Source organism: Hemitrygon akajei, chromosome 5, assembly GCF_048418815.1.
Source record: "Hemitrygon akajei chromosome 5, sHemAka1.3, whole genome shotgun sequence".
Classification (NCBI taxonomy): domain Eukaryota; kingdom Metazoa; phylum Chordata; class Chondrichthyes; order Myliobatiformes; family Dasyatidae; genus Hemitrygon; species Hemitrygon akajei.
In genome coordinates, this window is record NC_133128.1 from 84,325,647 (window position 1) to 84,346,410 (window position 20,764).

General features: G+C 42.8%; 1 protein-coding gene across 2 annotated transcripts in view; it reads right to left on the reverse strand.

Annotated features, from left to right (window-relative positions):
* LOC140727933 (histone-lysine N-methyltransferase SETDB2-like) overlaps nt 1-20,764 on the reverse strand; it is a 107,937-nt gene that overhangs the window by 55,249 nt on the left and 31,924 nt on the right. For both annotated transcript variants that reach the window (XM_073045922.1, XM_073045923.1), the window contains 2 exons: nt 19,130-19,242; nt 3,558-3,618 (listed from right to left, as the gene is read on the reverse strand). In XM_073045922.1, the coding sequence (XP_072902023.1) occupies nt 3,558-3,618; nt 19,130-19,242 (174 nt within the window). The remainder of the gene's footprint in view (nt 1-3,557; nt 3,619-19,129; nt 19,243-20,764) is intronic.

A 20,764-nucleotide genomic window follows, 5' to 3' on the forward strand; every position in this document is an offset into this window, starting at 1 on the left:
GTCAACTCTATCTGTGCCTCTCATAATCTTATAAACCTCTATCAGATCTCCCTTCAGCCTCTGTCACTCCAGAGAAAGCAATCCAAATTTGTCCAACCTGTCTTTCTAGCTCATGCCCTCTAATCCAGGCAGCATCCTGGTAAACCTCAGCTGCACCCTCACTAAAGCCTCAATATCCTTCCTATAATGGGGTGTCCACAACTATATGCAATACCCTAGATGTGGCCTAACCTGTTTTATAAAACTGCAACATAACTTCCTGATAATTGAACTCAATGCCTCAACTAATAAAGGCAAGCATGCCACATACCTTCTTTACCACCCTATCAACCTGTGTAGCCACTTTCTGGAAGCTATGAACTTGGACCCCAAGATCCCTCTGCTCAGCAACACTGATAAAGGTCTTGCTATTAACACTGTACCGTCTCTTTACATTTGACCTATCAAGGTGCAACACTTCACAAAGGTGGTGAATATATGCCACCTTATCAGCCCATGCCTATATGTGGGATTGTTCATTTGCTATGGAGTTGCAAATTGAACACTGTGCAATATTCCCATTTCTAACCTTATGATGGAAGTAGGGGTAGAGATGAAGCAACTGAAGATTAGACATGAACCTGAAGAACTATTCTCCTGCCTGAACACTCTACCCCCTTTATACTCATGACTATGTGGGCAGCTTCTGCTCTAACTCCAGCTGCAAGTTTGTAGATGACACCACTGTAATGAGCCACATCTTAAAGCAACAATGATACAAATTATAGGAAGGACATGGAGAGCTTAGTGACATGGTATCATGATACCCGCAAATGTTAGCAAAATAAGTGAGCAGGTCATTGACTTCAGGAAGGGGGACAGGGCACATGCTCCTGTCCACATCAATGGGGTTGGGGTCAAAAAGGTCAAGAACTTCAAGTTCCTAGGAGGAAACATTACAAATAGCCTGTCCTGGTCCAACTAACATAGATACCACAGCCAGGAAAGCTCACCAACACCTCGACTTCCTCAGAAGACTAAAGAAATCTGGAGCAACAAATACACAAAACTCTGGAGGTCAAGCAACATCTATGGAAGGGAATAAACAGTCAACTTTTTGGGCCCACCCTTCATTAGGACAAGAATTCTGCATTTCTTAATTTTTTTTATTGTTACATTATAGAAAGCATCCTATCTGGATGCAGAACACCTTGGTATGGCAATTGTTCTGCATGTGACTGCAATAAGCTGTAAGGAGCTGTGAACACAGCTCAGCACATCATGGAAACCAGCCTCCCCCCTCCCCACTGCCTCAGTAAAGCAGCCAGCCTAATGAAAGTCCTCACGCATACCGGACCCCCATCTTTTTCCTCTCCTTCATTGGACAGAAGAGACAAAAGCCTGAAATTATGTACCACTAGGCTAAAAGACAACTTAAATCCTGCAGTTGTGACTATTGAATGGTTTCCTGGTATGATAAGGTGGATTCTTAATCTCATAATTTACTTTATCATGATCTTGCACGTTGTTTACCTGCTCTGCACCTTCTCTGTAGCTTATACAATTTGTTTTGCATTTTATTACTGTTTTACCTTATTCTTTCTCAATGCACTGTAATGGTTTGATCTGTATGAACAGTATTCAAGACAAGCTTTCCACTATGTGACAATAATAAACCAATTCCAATAATCGATACACGTTATAGTTAGGTATTTCTATTTGAGCCATCAGTTCAACTATGAATGCTGCACGCGTTTGGAAAAAGAGCCTTCAACCCTCATTATTTTACTAGTTTTCTCTACTTGAAATCCACTTAGAGATACAGGCAGTCACTGGGTTACGAACAAGTTCCATTCCTAAGTCCGTCTTTAAGTCGGATTTGTACGTAAGTCGGAACAGGTACATCCAGTATTATTTAGCATCAGTTAGTCAAATGTTTGTCTTAGTATTCAGTACATATTTTACCTTTCTATGCATATAAAACACTTAAGAAATGTTTGTATTTCAATAATTAAACCACTGTGTTGTTTAGTAATAATTGTAGCTTTCATCGGGGCAGGGCCTTTCACATGCTCCATTATTCTCACTTTATCCTTTAAAATTGTTCCAATCGTTGACTGACTGTAGCCTAACGCTTTTCCAATGACCGATGGTGTTCCACCTCTTTCCGATCACTTTATTATTTCCACTTTATTTTCAATCATGATCGTTTTCCGTCAACGGAACAGAAACACTGTGGGCGGCGGGTCCTGAGCTCGGCCAGGTCCTAAAGCCCACCGCACTGATTCCCCAGGTCCTAAAGTCCACTGCACTGAGACAGGTTAAATGGGACAAGTGGGAGCAGTGCTGACTGAAAAGTGTCGGTGGGGGGGGGGGGTCAGGGTGTATCTTGCTATGAAGAATTTAAGCCGAATACAAAGTTACACACTCAACACAGTGTCAACAGCAACGACTTAAAAATGGCCAACGGCATCATGATCCGACTTAAAATGGGGGATGCCATTCTCCTTCCTCGGTTCGTAAGTACGAGTTGTCTGTAATTTGGACGTTTGTAACTCGGGGACTGCCTGTATACTATAATTTGCATGCTGTCTCTTCTTGACATCATCTGAATATCACTAATCACCACTCATCTACACTACCACCTTGTCTGTTCTCTTTAACCTTTCTATGCTTTCCCTAAAGGTTGAGTTGGTGGTGAAGAAGGCAAATGCAATTCATTCATTCCTAGAGGTATAGAATACAAGAATGGGGATGTGATGTTGAAGACCTAAAAGAAACTCATGAAACCGCACTTGGAGTATTGTATGCAGTTTTAGGCTCCTTATTTTAGAAAGGAGAAACTGACATTCGAGAGGGTTCAGAGAAGATTCACGAGAATGATTCCAGGAATGAATGGGTTACTGAACGAGGAACGTCTGGCAGCTCTTGGGTTGTATTCCCTGGAGTTCAGAAGAATGAGGGAATCTCATAGAAACATTCCTAATGTTAAAAGGCAGAACAGATTAGATATGACAAAGTTATTTCCCATGGTAGGGAATTCTAGGACAAAAGGACACGACTTCAGGATTGAAGGATATCCATTTAGAACAGAGATGCGGAGAAATTACTTTAGTCAGAGGATGGTAAATCTGTGGAATTTGTTGCCACAAGCGGCTGTGGATGCCAAGTCATAGGCTCTTGAGTAGCCAGGGCATCAAATGGTATGGGAAGAAAGCAGTGGAGTGGGGATTACTGGAAGAATTGGATGAGCCCATGATTAAATGGTGGAACAGCCTCGATGGGCCAAATGGCCTACTTCTGCTCCTATATTTTATGGTCTTATGGCCCAAACTGAACCCTATTCCCTTAAAGCTTATCGGCAGTCCTAATTAATTGATTCACTACGATACCGTTTTCAACTCGACTCAATAAAAGCCCATCTTATCAACACCTAGTATCCAGTGCCCCATGAACTAAAACCCATTGTTCCCACACACAACATATTGGAACAGAAGAGATAACTGAGATGCTTTGTATAAGGATGTTAAAGATTATTTTTCTCCCTGAAAAGCAAGTATAAGCAATGAAAGTACTACCTAGGTTATGACAGTCCACGTGAAGAGCATCTTCCTCTGTCTCGGTAGAATTTTCTTTTGACTGGAAGAAAAAAAGATAGACAAGTTATAAACTTAAGGAAGCAATAAAATCAAAGACCAAATGAACCATGAATATTAAACCAAATGAAGCCGCATATTTCAGTTACAGGTCAGAACTAATATTCTTTGATTTCAAAAACAAAATCTCACATAACCACATGGTTTAATTACCGTTAATTATTACATCTTAAAATAACACACTCTGCATTTTCGAACAAGGAAATTAAAAATCCATTGAGAAATTAATCACAAGAAATATTCATCTCTGATGGTTTTTACATAATCTTTCAAAGCTCAAGGCTTGTAGGAAACTCAAATTACAATGACTACTGGCCATACGCATGCAGCTACAGTTAGCAGGGATCTATTTCAGATGGATTAGACCCAAGAATAACAGTCTTGTCTAAGAGCGCTATCTGCATTCATGGGTACAAGTTTGCTCCAACAATTAAAATTTGTATTTAAGAACGAAGAAATGTGGCACATCTACCTTCTGTAATCATCTGAATGGAGACCAGGCAGATTTATCAAGTACACTGGGAGCTAACGAATCTGAAATATTTGCAGCTTCATGTTACACTGGCATTTAATCCGAGCAGTATCAGAACAAAAAAAAAGGGTGTGAACAATCGGTTTTACTCCAGTCAGACTGAACTCTAAATCTGCACGCTAATTTACTGTTCGGACAGAAAAAAAAGCTTTTCAATAGTCAAAGTCAAAAAACATTTCTAAACTTGAGCTTGAAGAGGGAAATTGATCCTTAAGCTGCAATTGAGCCAGAGGAAGTAATGTGAAACCGTTCTCTGTGAAACATAAACCATAACTAGTAGATCTGGATAATGTGGCAGTTGCAGAGGAGATGAGGTAGCAACAGTTCATGAAAGTCTGTGTTGTCCCTTTGTTTCCAGATCCTGCCTGATTTGCTGAGTACTCCTGGCATTTTCTATTTTATCCACATCTTAATTGTCTTCTTTATGAACTTCTTTTAACCTCCCAAGTGTTTCTTTTCATTTTAACTTGTGCCACCTATTACATTTATGTTAAGATGCAAAACGGGGTAGGTGATGTCCAAAAGGTTTGAGTATTGAGGACTGGCAGTGGCTTATTGTCATGTGTACAGAGGTATTGTAAAAAAGTTAGCTTTCCATGTCACCTATATAGATTATTTCATCACAACAGTACATCAAGGTAGAACAAAGGAAAAGCAATAACACAATGCAGAACATAGGGTAACAAAGAGCAGTGGGGTGAAGATGCAAGCCCTTGGCAAGGCAGACTGAAGTCAAGAGTCCATATTGTTGTTAAGAAGTCTGTTCAAAAGCCTTTTTTAACAGTAGGAAATAAGCTGTCATTGAGCCAGCTTGTAATTGCTTTCAAACTTTTGTCTCTTCTATCTGTTGAAGGGGTGATGGGGAAGAACAGAGAAAGATCAGGTTGGGAAAGGTCTTTGATTACATTGACTGTTTTATCAAAGCAGCAAGAAGTACAGACCAAGTCCATAGAGGGGAAGCTGGTTTCTGTGATGCACTGAGCTGTGTCCACAATCCTCTGCCGTTCCTTCTGGTCACAGGCACAGCAACTGTCCTCACAAGCTGTGAAGTATCCAGAGAGGATGCTTTCTATAGTACATCAATTAAAATTAGTGACTGTAAATGGGAACATGCCAACTTTCTTTAGCCCCCTGAGGATGTAGAGGAACAGGGTGTGCTTTCTTGGTAGTTGGCCTCTACCTAGTTGGACTAAGACAGGCTGTTGTCGACGTTTACTCCTAGGAACTTGAATCTGTCAACCATGTCCACCTCAGCACAACACAAGCGTGTGCATCATCCCACTGCCTGAAGTCAATGACACGTTCCTTTATTCTGCTGACATTGAGGGAAAGGTTGCTGTCATGACACCATGCACACCCCCAATCACAGTACATGTAAAGTTGTACGGGGAGGATTATTGGCTTGTCAATCTGAAAGAGCCTTAAATGTGTGGTGTGCTACAAATCAGCTTCAAACACAAAGCACCAATAGTGTGAGAAGTATACGCCTTTCTGCCTTGACACAGAACATTTGTCACATTGAAACAGGTCCTTCTCCACTTATCCACACCATTAGCTCTCAATGAGCTGCCTAACTTGCCATTCTTGTTCACTCACTCCACAAACAAAAGAGGCTTATGATGGAAAATTATGCATGCAAGTTCAAATTACCAAGATGCTAGAAATACCCAGATCAGAGAGCATCCGTGAAGAGTAAAACAGAGCTCATCATTACTATACCGATGAAAGTTATTGATCTGAAATATCGATACAGTATTCTTGGCCAGACAAGCCGTAGCTTTCAAGACTTGAGAATATTGAAGAGTAACATGCAGTATTCAAGTCTCCATTTTGCGTTTCCTGATTATATTGAAGTAACTGGTTAAAGACCCAATCTCACCTTCTACCTCAGAAATGGCAGCAATTCTATTTGAATAGTATTAAACCTCACACTGCTGCAAACACAATTTGGCAAATCATATACATGTTCCGAGGGCAAAGGGAAAATTAGAGCATGGAGATATGAACAGAGGTCTTTTGTATAGCTTCAAACAGCAGGAAAAATTCCCTTAAGCCCAACTAGTCCATGCCAACCAAGAAGCCCATCTGAGCTCGTTCCGGTTGCCCATATTTAGCTTATATTCTCCAAATATTTCTTATCCATGTACCTGTCCAAATGCATTTTAAGTGCTGTTACTGGGCTTGCCTCAACCACATCCTCTGGCAATTCATTTCAGACCAGCTTTGGGTGAAAAAGTTGCCCTTCAGGTTCATATTAAACCTCTCCTTTCTGATCTTAAATTTATGCCTTCTCCCTGATTTCCAACCCCAGGAAAAAGACATTTACTTTATCTACTCCTTTCATGATTTTATGCACCTCTGTAAGACCACCATTCATTCTCCTATGTTCCAATCTGCTCAATCTCTATGACTCAGTTGCTCAAGTTCCAGCAACATTCTCATAAATCTTCTCACCATTCTTTATAGCTTAATGGCATCTTTCCTACAACAGGATGAACAAAACTGAACACGATATTCCAAATGCAACCTCACAATCATCCTGTGTACCTGTATTATGACATCCCAACTTACATACCTAAAATGCTGACAGAAGGAGAAAGTTCAAGGTTTAAAGTAAATTTATTATCAAAGTATGTAAACCACAGAGAAGATGGGGCACACAGTGGCCACTCCAGGATGAATATCTGTAATCTGTCAAGTAGGATGCCGTGTACAATGCTGATTTGATAGAGACGGACGTGAGAAGCATGGAGGAAACATCTGGTGAAACTTCTGAAATGCCTGTTTTGCTGCCACTGCTACTGTGCGATCGAAAAATCTCCGGGAGGAAGGCCCCGAATCCTCAGCTTTGCCTGTTGCTTGGCGGCCAGGGTCAAAGGGCTTGGTAGAGATGGTGCTTGGTGTCGGAGGGCTGGTAGGAGGCTCGAAGTTTTCGAACAGACTCAGAGTTGGCTGTGGTTGGGTGCTTCCAGAGGCTGCATGTATTGGAGTATAAAAGTATAAATTTTAAACTTGCTATTTGCTATGCATGTACCCAATTTAGTAGGAGAATGAAATCCTAAAAATGTAGAAGACAATGGTGTGTTAATGAGAGGTAGCTAAGAGATGTACATTAGAACATGATTAAGTCAATTGGTAGAAACAATGGTGGCAAGATGTACGTGTGGTACGTGTGATATGCAACTATAGACCGATTACATATGCTAATGCAACTGGACCAGGAGATTGCTATAAAAAATGCTGTGTCCGAGGATCGGTGGGCAATCAGCGACTAGCTCAATGACTGTCTCAGCTTTGATTTGCAAATTAAAGTTTAACCCTTCTTGAAGAATCTTCTGTGTCTCTTGGTCATTTGTGGGGCACGAGAAACCACGACAAAATTGGCAACCGCGGCAGGACCGGAAAGAGACCCGCGGAAAGGAAATGGCAGATTGGGGACGCTTCCCAGTCCTCTAGGGACCCCCACAAGGCTAACAGAATTAAGGGTGCACCCAAACAAAAGGTAAGCGCTTTTTGCGACAATTTGGACTAAGAATTCTGTTGGCTTCGGGGAGGTCTTGGAGTCTCAGGAGTGTGGAACCACTGCCGAAGGGTCTCTCCGGTCCAAAGAATCTGGCAGAATTGGGGGTTAACAGGAGGCTCAGAGGATTGATCAAGAACACTGCAGTGAGGGTAAGTACAAATAAGTTAATAAGAAGTTAAGTTAAGAAAAAGTCCACGTGGTGTTGGTAAATCCCTGTGGGTACCGCTTCGTATGAAACGAAGGGCTGAACGGGCAGGGAAAGGAAAATAGAGAAAATCCTCGTGGATACCGCCTTAAGAGATAAGGGTCTGAACAGACGAGGTGCAAAGAGCAAGTTCTGTGGGTACCGCTCTGAATAGAGGTCTGCACGGGCAGAACAGAATAGACTAGGCATAGAATTAGAGTAAATAATATTATCCAGTAAACAAACTGTGAATCTCTGAAATACCTTAAAAAGAGAGAATAACATGACAGGTAAACGAACGGCAGTAGAGATTCTGAGCAAAAAATTCCCGTTAATTAAATATGAGATCACAAAAACTTCAGAAAAATGGGAAAAGAGAACCAAAAACCTGGTCACAAAGTGGCCAAGAGAAGGAACGTTTGATGTAAGTTTGTGCGAAGAAATGGAGGCACTAATTAAAAATTACAAACCAAAAGATAAATCTAAGAAAAGAGGGCAAAAAAGAGAACGAGAAATGGAAGTGCTAAAACTCTTCAGAACGGAGGGAGAAAGGCTGAGGAGGACAGGTAGAATATTGATTACAAGCGAGGAAGACACTAAGGTGCTGGGAAAAACAGCCTGTTAGAGAGAGAGGAGGGTACGGTGAGAAGCTGGCTTCGGCTCCGTACCCGGATGCGAAAGAAGCAGAAAGACCCCCTCCCTATAATGAGGAAGGAACCCCTAAGCAGTGCCCCCTGCTGACGGGAACAGTAAACATGCAGGGAGAAGTACAAGTTTGGGATAATGAGGAAGAGAAAAAACAATACGAGAAGGAAAAAACGGCGATATGGAAGGAGATACAGGCAGAAAGGATAAAGATGGAACAGGTACAGAGAGAAATGGAAGAAGGGATTGAACGGATGAAATACTTGAGAGAGGAAAAGGAGTATGAGGAGTATCGGTTATACTATAGAAATAAACAGACTAGAAAAGAAAGTGGCTCATCAGGGCAGGAAGAGATGAGGCATTCAAGAAGAGGTGGAAAAAAGATAGGAGATGAGAGTCTTGGAGAAACACAAGAGAGAAGGGAATCAAGCACGAGTAAGGATCATGAGGAGTCCCTGCCACAGGTGTACAGACACGGACAGAAAGAAAGAGAAGGTGACTCATTGGAGGAGCAAGAGTTAAGTGGAGAGAGAGAGAGAGAGAGGATGCGAGAATTTGTGGGGAAGAGGTAGGAGGCAGAAGCCTAGAAGAGCAGAAGGAGGCGGTAGGGAAGCGACTTGCGGAAGTAGAGAGAGAGCTAGATAAGTTACTGAGAGGGGATTGCCAGAGGAGATGCGAAAAATACTCCAGGGGCCAACCAAGTATTGAATCAAGACAGAAAGGAAGGACTCCACAGGGAGACCGAGGGAAGAGGAGGACCCCGGAGACATTTGTGTGGGAGGCAGTAAAGACATACCCTGAGACAGATGGGGAGGAGAGCCAGGGCAGGTGGGAAGGAGGAGGAAGAATGATGCCGTTGTTAGTAAAAGGATCAGGACATTTGCAGTACATCCCTTGGGGATCCCAGGACCTAGAAGGGCTGATAAACACTCTGCCCAATCTACATGAAGGAGCATGGAAATGGATTAGAGCCTTTGAAGAAGAAACAGTGGGACGATTATTGGCTATGGGAGATTTGAAGGCACTATTGATAAGGTTGATGGGAACCTCCAAATTTAATGAACTAATGGAAATGGCTGGCATAGTAAACTCAAACGACCCAAGAACTGATGGAGACGGGTTTGACAGAGTGAGGCAGAGGGTATGGCAGGCCCTCAGAAAGCTTTATCCACCCAAAGTGGACCCCAAAGCCTTAAAAGGGGATCCACTAGGAGACACTGAAAACCCAGCAGCCTACGTAGAAAACCAGTTGAAAAGGTGGAGACTGGAGACTGAGCAAGAGGTGGAAAATAGCTTATTTATCACCACACTGTTCCGACATAGCATTTTGGAGCAATGCCTCCGCAAGTAAAATCCAAACTGGAGGAAGTGGTTGGGCTGACGTCAATGACCCCACAAGAATTTAGAGACCACGTAGTCCATGCGGTTGAGAAATACCGGAAAGACAAACTAAGGTTGGCTGAGCAGCAGGAAGAGGTGCAAAGAAAGTTAATACAAATGCAGCTCGAAGAACTCAAAAAGAAGGAAAAAGAGAAAAACAAAAAGATGCTGCCAGCAACCACCGGTTCGAGTACAGCCATCGAACTGGACAAAGCACTGCTATATAGAGGGACCGATCATACTGGAAAACCCCATGCCAATAATTGTCTTTGGGGGAGCATTCCCACAAATGCCCTATCAGGAACAGACTAAATTCAAACAGCCCAGACAGGACTGGAAGTCCCAAGGAGGGGGACAGAGGAGCTCTGGGCAGAGGGGACCAGTGAGGAAACAGGGGGAAAAAGAGGTAGAGGGATTGTGCTGGGGATGTAATCAGCCAGGTCACATGAGAAGAGATTGTCTGTTTACACCATGGCCTGTCACACACCAGCAGGAACCGATAAGAAGAGAACCAAAGTTTAGCCAAGGACCAGCCCCCACAGGCCCAAGCGGACCTGTGAACCCCTATGCGAAGTATATGGGGTGCCCCAAGAACTCGAGTGGGAAGGGACATTACCCAATGATAACAAGGGAGGAAGACGAGGAACCCATTGTTCAGGTTATGTTAGAAGGGCAACTGACACCAATGATGATAGATACTGGAGATAGATACCGTACACTTGTGTACGGCCACAGTATGCCCTTCACCTTCCCATGTCAGGAAAGTTTATTAAGACGGTAGGGTTCTCGGGGAAAACACAGTTGACACAGTGCACGGCTCCAGTGCGGTTGAGAATGGGAAATAAAGGAATTGTTTTGCCGGTGCTAGTATTTAAAGGAACTCCGATTAATTTGTTAGGCAGAGATGCCTTATTGAAACTGGAATTAAAATTAGAATGCACCAGAAATGGACTGAGTGTGGAAAGAGCAGGGGCTCAATTGATAGTGCAAGAAGACAAGAAGGCTAATGTCTTTTGGATAGGAGACATCGCAGATCAGATTCAGGAAACCTGGGAAAAATGGAAAAAGGGCGTGCAGGCTATATTACCCAGGGCTGTAATGCCCAAATCTGAGCTACATTGTACAGTGATTTTTGACGAGACTCAGAACAGGGAGTTAGAGGAGAGATGGCACCTGGAGGCATGTACCCAGCAGCACCTGGAAGGGGAGGCTGTGATAATTGGAAAGCAAGGGGCAGCTTTACAAGTTAAGTGGAACATATTTTTAGAAAAATGGTACAGGATACCGGAGGCTGCGCCCCACGTAACGTTGTTGGTAAACAAGGGATATCAGTCTAAAGTCTAAAGACTTAGGACCCTTAGTTAAGAGTGCTGAAACCGTAACAGTGTGGAGGAAAATCACGCCAGAGGTGTGGATATCAGAAGACAACAATTGCATTAAAATAATGGTAAGTGTAGATATGGTAGGGACAGTGAGAGAGGTCGAAATAACTCCCCACCCACACCTGCCCTTGCTGGGAAAGGAAAGAGGCCAGCAGAAAGATAGAAGGTTAGATGAGTTGCCGTCTATTCTGCATGACACGGACGTAGGGAAAATAAAAACAGCTAGTCCGGTGGAACTAAAGCTGAAAAGGGGAGCAATTCCACCCAGGAGACCACAATACCCTCTAAGACCAGAAGCAGAAGAGGGAATAGCATCGACAGTGCAGGGGTTGCTTGAAATAGGAGTGCTTAAAAGAACAAACAGTCCATGCAATACCCCGTTGCTGCCGGTCTTAAAAGCAGATAAATCTAAGTGGAGATTGGTGCATGACTTGCGAGCGGTAAATGATGTGGTAGAGGACTGGCCAACGGTAGTCCCCAACCCACACATGCTTTTGACTAATGTTCCACCAGAAGCAAGTTACTTTTCAGTGATTGATTTGTGTTCGGCTTTCTTCAGCATTCCTCTAGCCGATCAGTGTCAGTATTTGTTTGCATTTACTTACAGAGGTGCTCAGTATACCTATACCAGAATGCCGCAAGGATTTAAACATTCACCACACATTTTTAATCAGGTATTGAAGGCAGACCTAGAGGGCATGCCATTGGAAAGTACATTGGTACAGTATGTGGATGACCTGTTGATTTGCTCCCACAGCGAGGAACAGTGTGAGCAGGACACTATAACTCTGTTAGAGAAGCTAGCGCACGGAGGACATAAAGTATCCAAAATGAAACTGCAATTTTGCACGCAGCAAGTGGAATACTTAGGCAGGGTAATATCCAAGGGAGTGAAGGCGATAGCACCAGATCAGATTGAGGCAATAACTAAGGCCCCCAAACCCCAGACTGTAGGGCAGATGATGACGTTTTTGGGAATGGCAGGGTACAGCTCAGATTGGATAGGAGAATATGCTGAGATTGTGGCACCTTTCAGAAAGATAATGAAAGAAGCAGGACATACAAATTTGAAGATCGGCTTACAGTGGAATGCAGAGGCGGAGATAGCTTTCAATACTATTAAGCAGGAATTGCAGTCAGCACCAGCATTAGCTTTGCCTGACTACGAGAAGGTTTTTCATTTGTATGTATCCAACCGACAGGAGGGTTATGTCACAGCGGTTCTAACACAAGAGACAGGCACAGGAAAAGCAAAGCAGCCGATAGCATACTACAGTACGAGACTAGATGAGGAGGCTCAGGGGTATCCACCCTGTTATCAGGAATTGGCGGCGCTGTACTATGCATATGGAAAGGCATCATCTGTAACCCTGGGCTATCCTGTGACTCTGTACACACACCACAAAGTAGCAGAATTGCTAGAAAGGGGGAAATTTGTGCTGACGCCAGCCAGGATAGCAGCGTATCAGATGCTATTGACATTTCCAGACATAACTATACAGAGATGCACTACCAGTAATATAGCCGATTTTGTCCCTTTGGACTATGAAGGAGAACCCCATGATTGTGTAGGGAAGACGATGGCATTTGCCAAATTGAGAGCAGATTTACGATCAGAACCACTAGAGGATGCAGATAAAAAGGTTCTGTTCGTAGATGGCTCTTGTTATAGGGATTATGATGGAAATCATGCAGGGTTCTCAGTAGTGCAGCAGGATCAGTCGAGCTATAAGATTATTAGGATGGAGCCATGTCCCCAACCGTGTTCCGCCCAACTAGCAGAAATCAAAGCCCTGACAGCTGCATGTGAAATGATGGAAGGTGAGAAAGTAGACATCTATACTGATTCGGCATATGCTCATGGAGTATGCCATTTGTTCGGGGCAGTGTGGAAGCAGAGAGGTTTTTAAAAAAGTAGCGGAGATCCCATACAACATTGTCAGCAAATTCTAGACTTAATAAAAGCCATAATGAAACCTAAAGCATTGGCTATTGTAAAATGCCAGGCACATAAAAAGGGAAATGATGTAATAACAAAGGGAAATCAAGCTGCGGACGAGGCAGCCAGAAAAGCGTCTGGATGTACATCAGCTGTCATTGCCCCCCAGGTAAGCCTAACTCCAGAACCTGAGGTAGAGGACCTAATTGAAATACAAGATAAGGCAACTTTGGCAGAACAGACAATCTGGAGAAAAAGGGGGGCCAAGCAGAACCCGGAAGGCTTGTGGAGCACGGAAGACGGGTTGTTAGTAGCACCCGCCCCTCTACTGACGATTCTGATTTCAGAAGCACATGGGATGGACCATTGTGCAAGGGGGGAAGTGATAAAGAAAATAAAGAAGAATGGTTTTTGGTCACCTTATTTGCAGGCTTCAGTGGACTTTGTCTTGTCACAGTGCAAGGTATGCGCACAGAATAATGTTCGGAAGGGAATTACAACCCCAATAGGTCACATTCCTGTACCCGAAGAACCATTTAAACATCTAGTGATCGATTACGTAGACGTGATAAAGACAGTGAGAGGGAAAAGATACATGCTGGTAGTAATTGATCGATTTAGCAGATGGGTGGAGGCGGTACCTTCAAGAGATCAAGGGGCAAAGACAGTGGTAAAATTCCTGACAAATGAAGTCATCCCAAGGTTTGGAATACTTACAGAAGTTAGCTCAGACAATGGTTCAGCTTTTATCCAGAAAGTGGTCAAACTGGTACTACAGGCGCTGAGAATAAAGCAAAGATCTGGATGTGTTTACCACCCTCAGTCGCAGGGCATGGTAGAGAGAATTAATGGAACCCTGAAAGCCAAACTAAACAAAATTTGTGCAGACACAAATTGGGTCGATGCTTTACCGTTAGCATTGATGAGTTACCGCATGCAAACTAATTGAGTGACATGCCTGACACCGCATGAGATGCTCACTGGGAAGCTATCATACCTGTGATAGGGGTAAGCAAAAATATTGAATGGATAAACTATATATACTACAATCAACAAAGATTCATCAACTACACCAATGATGCACTGGAGGCCTTGGGGCAACAGCTGGATGCAACTAGCAGGATGGCATGGCAAAACAGACAGGTACTGGATTGGCTTTTGGCAGAAAAAGGGGGTGTGTGTAATGTTTGGAGAACAATGCTGCACTTTCATACCGAACAATACTAGCCCAGAAGGGTCTTTCACCAGAGCAATGAATAAATTAAAGAATCTGCGGGCGGAGGTCAAACAGAATGCAGGATTTGAACATCAGTTCTTTGATTGGTTGGAAAGTAGACTCGGAGGATGGGGAGCATGGCTGACTAAAATAGCAATAACTGTCAGTATTATATTGTTGAGCTGTGCGTTTGTGCTGTGCTGTTTTCTTCCTTGTCTCAAATCTCTTGTAGTGCGTGCTGCAACCAAACAATTTCCAATGCTCGTAGCAATTACTGAAACAAGCTTAGTGGAGAAAGAAACACCGAAAATGTATCGTTACAGCTTACAACACCTGCAGGATGAACAAGAGCAAAACGACAGTGTGGGAGTAGATTGTAAAGGCTGCTGAGTCTTTTTCCCTGTCTCAGATACAGAGGGACAGGTTTTTGGCTCAGCGGCCCAGGGTAACAGGGAGAGAATACTTTGAGGTCTTGACGCAGAAAATTATAGTTTAACCCGAGATTTGGGAATAAGTGCTTGAGTTTATTGGGGCTTTTCAAAGGGGGGATATATTGGAGTATAAAAGTATAATTTTTAAACTTGCTATTTGCTATGCATGTACCCAATTTAGTAGGAGAATGAAATCCTAAAAATGTAGAAGACAATGGTGTGTTAATGAGAGGTAGCTAAGAGATGTAGATTAGAGCATGATTAAGTCACGAAATCCTAAGAATGTAGAAGACAATGGTGTGTTAATGAGAGGTAGCTAAAAGATGTAGATTAGAGCATGATTAAGTCAATTGGTAGAAACAATGGTGGCAAGATGTACGTGTGGTACGTGTGATACGCAACTATAGACCGATTACATATGCTAATGCAACTGGACCAGGAGATTGCTATAAAAAATGCTGTGTCCGAGGATCGGTGGGCAATCAGCGACTAGTTCAATGACTGTCTCAGCTTTGATTTGCAAATTAAAGTTTAACCCTTCTTGAAGAATCTTCTGCGTCTCTTGGTCATTTGTGGGGCACGAGAAACCACGACACATGGCAAGTTTGCGGCGCTGGAGGTTCATGGCAGGAAGAGTTTTTCTTCCTTCTACCGTATGCGTGAGATGATGGGCTAACGGGGACTTTGAGACTTTTTTTAAACTGTGCCCATGGTCTGCTCTTTATCAAATATGGAATTGCTTTGCACTGTTGTAACTATATGTTAAATTATGTGGTTTTTGTCAATTAGTCTTGGTCTGTCTTGTGTTTCTGTGATATACTGGAGGAACATTGTATCATTTCTTAATGCATGCATTACTAAATGACAATAAACGAGGACTGAGTGTCCTCACTATCTAATCACATTCAACCTTGAGATTTGTCTACTTGCAGACAGCTGCAAATCAAAGAAACACAATAGACTCCACAAGAAAAAACACAAAGACCATCAAACACCCACTGTGTGAAAAAAGAACAAGTACCGTAGATTCCGGACTACAGAGCGCACCTGATTTTTAGCCGCTGGCACTAATTTTAGAAATAAAATCATTTTTTTAAATGTAAAGGCCGCACCGGATTTTAGGCCGCACCGGATTTTCGGCCGCAGGTGTCCCACGTTGTAATATGAGATATTTACACAGAAAGATATTACACGTGAGGATTTTTTTAACTTTTAATTAAATCCATATGGTAACAAAAACAAATACATATTGCAAATGCTTTTTTTCGAACCGTGCCCGTACGCGGCTACTTTTAAATATACGTTGCGTATACTTCTTTACTGAACAACATTCCAATATCTCCTAACGACTGGTAAAAAATATATATACTGCAGCCTACCAGGAAAAGTTATTGATACCTTTAACTTAAAAGCAGAGTTCGCTCGGATCCAAAGCCGCTCGCGGAATCCGCTCCCCCCCCTCCTTTCCGTTTCATCGCAAACGGCATTTAAAAGCAGATTTCGCTCGGATCCAAAGCCGCTCCGCCGCTCGACCCCCTCCTTTCCGTTTCATCGCAAACGGCATTTTCCCACAAGACGCCGCGAAACCGGGTGTGTCGTCATAGCATCCCGCGATGTAGTACAGAAAACAAATATAGTTTAAACTAAGAGGGTAGGTAGCACAATGCTTCGAGTGTTTTCCATGTTGATGAGGGTGAGTACAAATGACTGATTTACAATAATTTAATTGTGAAAGTGCGCTTGATTTATCGTACAATTTCATTGGACCTCTGTGAACTACTCATCAATTTTATTGGTCTACTGTTACGAGGCAAAATGTTTACGAGGCGGCATGAAAAAAACCTTGCATTAGCCGCATCGGATTATTGGCCGCAAAGTTCAAAGCTGTTCAAAATGTGGGAAAAAAGTAGCGGCTTAAAATCCGGAATCTACGGTAGTGCAAACAACAGAAAAGTAAACATAACACACTGAGCATGAACTGCAGCGCCCCTGAAAGTTTGTCCCTGATTTGTCTTCCCAAAATGCAATATCTCACAGTATGCAGATTAAACACCATTTGCTATTCCTCGACCAACTGATCATGTCCTGCTGTAATTCTTGATAATCTTCACTGTCTACGACTGTCATCTGCAAATGTACTAAACATGCCTTGTACTTTCTCATCCAAATTTTTGATATAGATGACAAATGATAATGGGCCTAACACTGACACATTCCACAAGTTATAGGCCTCCAGACAAAAAAAAATCAACCATCCACCATCACCCTCTGCTTCCTATTGTCATGTCAATTATGTGTCCAATTAGCCAGCTCTTGCTGGGTCCCAAGTAATCTAACTTCCCTACCAGGTAGAACCTTACTAAAGGGGGGAGGGAGGGAGAGGGAGAGAGGGAGAGAGAGAGGGAGAGAGGGAGAGAGGGAGAGAGGGAGAGAGGGAGAGAGGGAGAGAGGGAGAGAGGGAGAGAGGGAGAGAGGGAGAGAGGGAGAGAGGGAGAGAGGGAGAGAGGGAGAGAGGGAGAGAGGGAGAGAGGGAGAGAGGGAGAGAGGGAGAGAGGGAGAGAGGGAGAGAGGGAGAGAGGGAGAGAGGGAGAGAGGGAGAGAGAGAGAGAGAGAGAGAGAGAGAGAGAGAGAGAGAGAGAGAGAGAGAGAGAGAGAGAGAGAGAGAGAGAGAGAGAGAGAGATAGATAGATACTTTATTCATCCCCATGGGGAAATTCAACATTTTTTCCAATGTCCCATACACTTGCTGTAGCAAAAACTAATTACATACAAAACTTAACTCAGTAATAATATGATATGCATCTAAATCACTAACTCAAAAAGCATTAATAATAGCTTTAAAAAAAAAGTTCTTAAGTCCTGGCAGTTGAATTGTAAAGCCTAATGGCATTGGGGAGTATTGACCTCTTCATCCTGTCTGAGGAGCATTGCATCGATAGTAACCTGTCGCTGAAACTGCTTCTCTGTCTCTGGATGGTGCTATGTAGAGGATGTTCAGGGTTTTCCATAATTGACCGTAGCCTACTCAGCGCCCTTCGCTCAGCTACCGATGTTAAACTCTCCAGTACTTTGCCCACGACAGAGCCCGCCTTCCTTACCAGCTTATTAAGACGTGAGGCGTCCCTCTTCTTAATGCTTCCTCCCCAACACGCCACCACAAAGAAGAGGGCGCTCTCAACAACTGACCTATAGAACATCTTCAGCATCTCACTGCAGACATTGAATGACGCCAACCTTCTAAGGAAGTACAGTCGACTCTGTGCCTTCCTGCACAAGGCATCTGTGTTGGCAGTCCAGTCTAGCTTCTCGTCTAACTGTACTCCCAGATACTTGTAGGTACTGAAGTACCTGAGGTATCTGTAGTACAGATACTGAAGTCCATATGGACTACGTCCACTACCCTTCCTTCATCGATCTCCTTGGTGACTTCCTCAAAAATACTCAAATTTTGGTACATCTTCTCCCACACACAAAGCCACACAGACCATCCCTAATCAACCCATCTTTCCAAGTGCACATATATCTTCTCCTCTGAATGCGCTCCAGTGATTTGCCTACCACAGATTTTAGGTTTACTGGTCTATAGCTCTCATGGTTTTCTTTGTTGTCCTTAAATAAAAGCTCAACATTAGCCACATTCCAGTCAACCACTTGTGACTAATGACAATGAATAAATCTCAGACAGGGCTTCTGCAGTTTCTTCTCTAACTTCCCACATTGTTTGGAGTATTCCAGCTCAAGTCCTGGGGATTTATATGCCTTCATTTTTTTTTTTAAAGATGTCTAGCACCTCTGCTACAATGCAGACTATCCGCTAAACAAGCCCACTAACTATCTCAAGTTTTGAAGTCTTCATATTCTTTTCCATGGTAAAAATTAATATCACAGAAACAGACCAATAACCCAATAGGTCTGTGTACTTTACTCTTTTCCCATGACCCAAAGCTGAAAGCAGATACAATTCTGTAAAACCCAAAGCAATCTGTTTTGACAGAAAGAAAGAAAAGGGGCAAAAGTGAGACTGGATGCATTTTTAACAGGTTACTATAACTGAGCTTTTTGTAGATTACAGCAATATTCAAGACTATAAAATAATTACATGGGTCATAAAAATCTAATGTAAAAGGGACAAAACAAAACCATAAACTAAAAAAATGCATGAAATAGTAAATGCTTGGGAATAACAATGAAATTCTATGCTCAAAGTTACACGAGACATTTTGCCACAGCATAATGAAACAAGTACGACTTTTGCATATTACCTGCAATAGCTCTGCTCTACTCTCTTTAACTTTCTCAGTGTTCACATCTCTGAGCTCCAGATGATCTTTTTCAAAGATACTTGCCTCTTCATTGGAATTCCTGTTGTTAGAACCTGAGAATTTGGAAATGGAAAACTAAGCGATGGAAATCTGAAATGAATTCATGAACAATTGAGAAATGTAATTTCATATTAAATTACAAACACATTAATAAGTAGTTAATGCACAAAATTGCAAATGCCAGCTCTAAATATGGGAGTTCCCTATCAACACTAACACAAAAGGGACATCATAGGTACGGCTACAATTATTAAGGAAACAACTCACCTTCATCTTTTTCAAGACGAATTACAGATAAGCAATAATTCTTGCCTTTGCATTGACACTTGCACTCAACCCAAATGTTAATGTTAACCCAAAAAGAAAAGAGAATACTTTATAAATGGTCAGAACTTAAATGTTAGACGACGTGGACGTGCTCGCTGATAACGGCACTGTTTTCAGTTATGCGAGAAACTCCTCAGATAACAACGTTCTCCACACCCACTTTCAGAATGACATAGGCAACAAACAGCAAACAAAATTCATGCCTGAAACAAATAACTCTAACATAAATAAAACAAGTGCAGAGACTTCCATGGTATTTAATAGTTGATGCACCATCAATAACTTTCTGAGACGTGAAGACGAGATATCGGCTTTTATTGACTGGAAGAAAGAACAAGCAGCAATTGACCACCATGCTACATCCTGGAGATTGAGGACCGGGCTCAGGCCTCAATCGCCTTTATACCGGGGTCTGTGGGAGGAGCCACGATCAGTGGGAGGGGCCACAGGAGCAGTCAGCAGGGGGCGTGTCCAGACAGGTATATGTAGTTCACCACAATAGTATCATAAACACAAGAAATTCTGCATATGCTAAAAATCCAAAGCAACATACACAAAATGCTGGAGTACCAGTAACTCAGCAGGCCAGACAGCATCCATGGAGATGAACAAACTGTCAACATTTTGGGCCGAGGCCCCTTTTTAGGACTGAAAAGGGGAAGATGCCAGAATAAAGAAAAGGTGGAAGTAGAATAGCTAGAAGATGACAGATGAAGCCAGGTTGGTGGGAAAAGTAAAGGGCTGGAGAGGAAGGAATCTGATTGGAGAGGAGGGTGGACCATAGGATAAAGGGAGGGAGGAGGAGACCCCGGGGAAGTGATAGGCATGTGAAAAGAGTTAAAAGGCTAGAGAGGGGAATAGAAGAAGAGGGGAGGGGGTAGGAGATTTTTTTTTACCCGAAGGAAGAATCGATATTCATGCTGTCAGGTTGGAGGCTACCCAGAGAGAATATAAGGTGTTGCTCCTCTACCCTGAGAGTGACCGCATTATGGCATAAGAGGAGGCCATCGACCAACATAATTGAACAGGAATGGGAATCAGAAATAAAATGGTGGGCCAATCATTAAGTTCCACTTTTGGCAGTTGGAGCAGAGTTTCTTGACAATGTGGTCTCTGAATTTACGAGTCTCACCAATGTAGAGGAGGCTGCATTGAGAGCACTGGATACAATAGACAACCCCAGCAGATTTGTAGGTGAAGTGTTGCCTCACCTGGAAGGACTGTCTGGGGCCCTGGATGGAGGTGGAA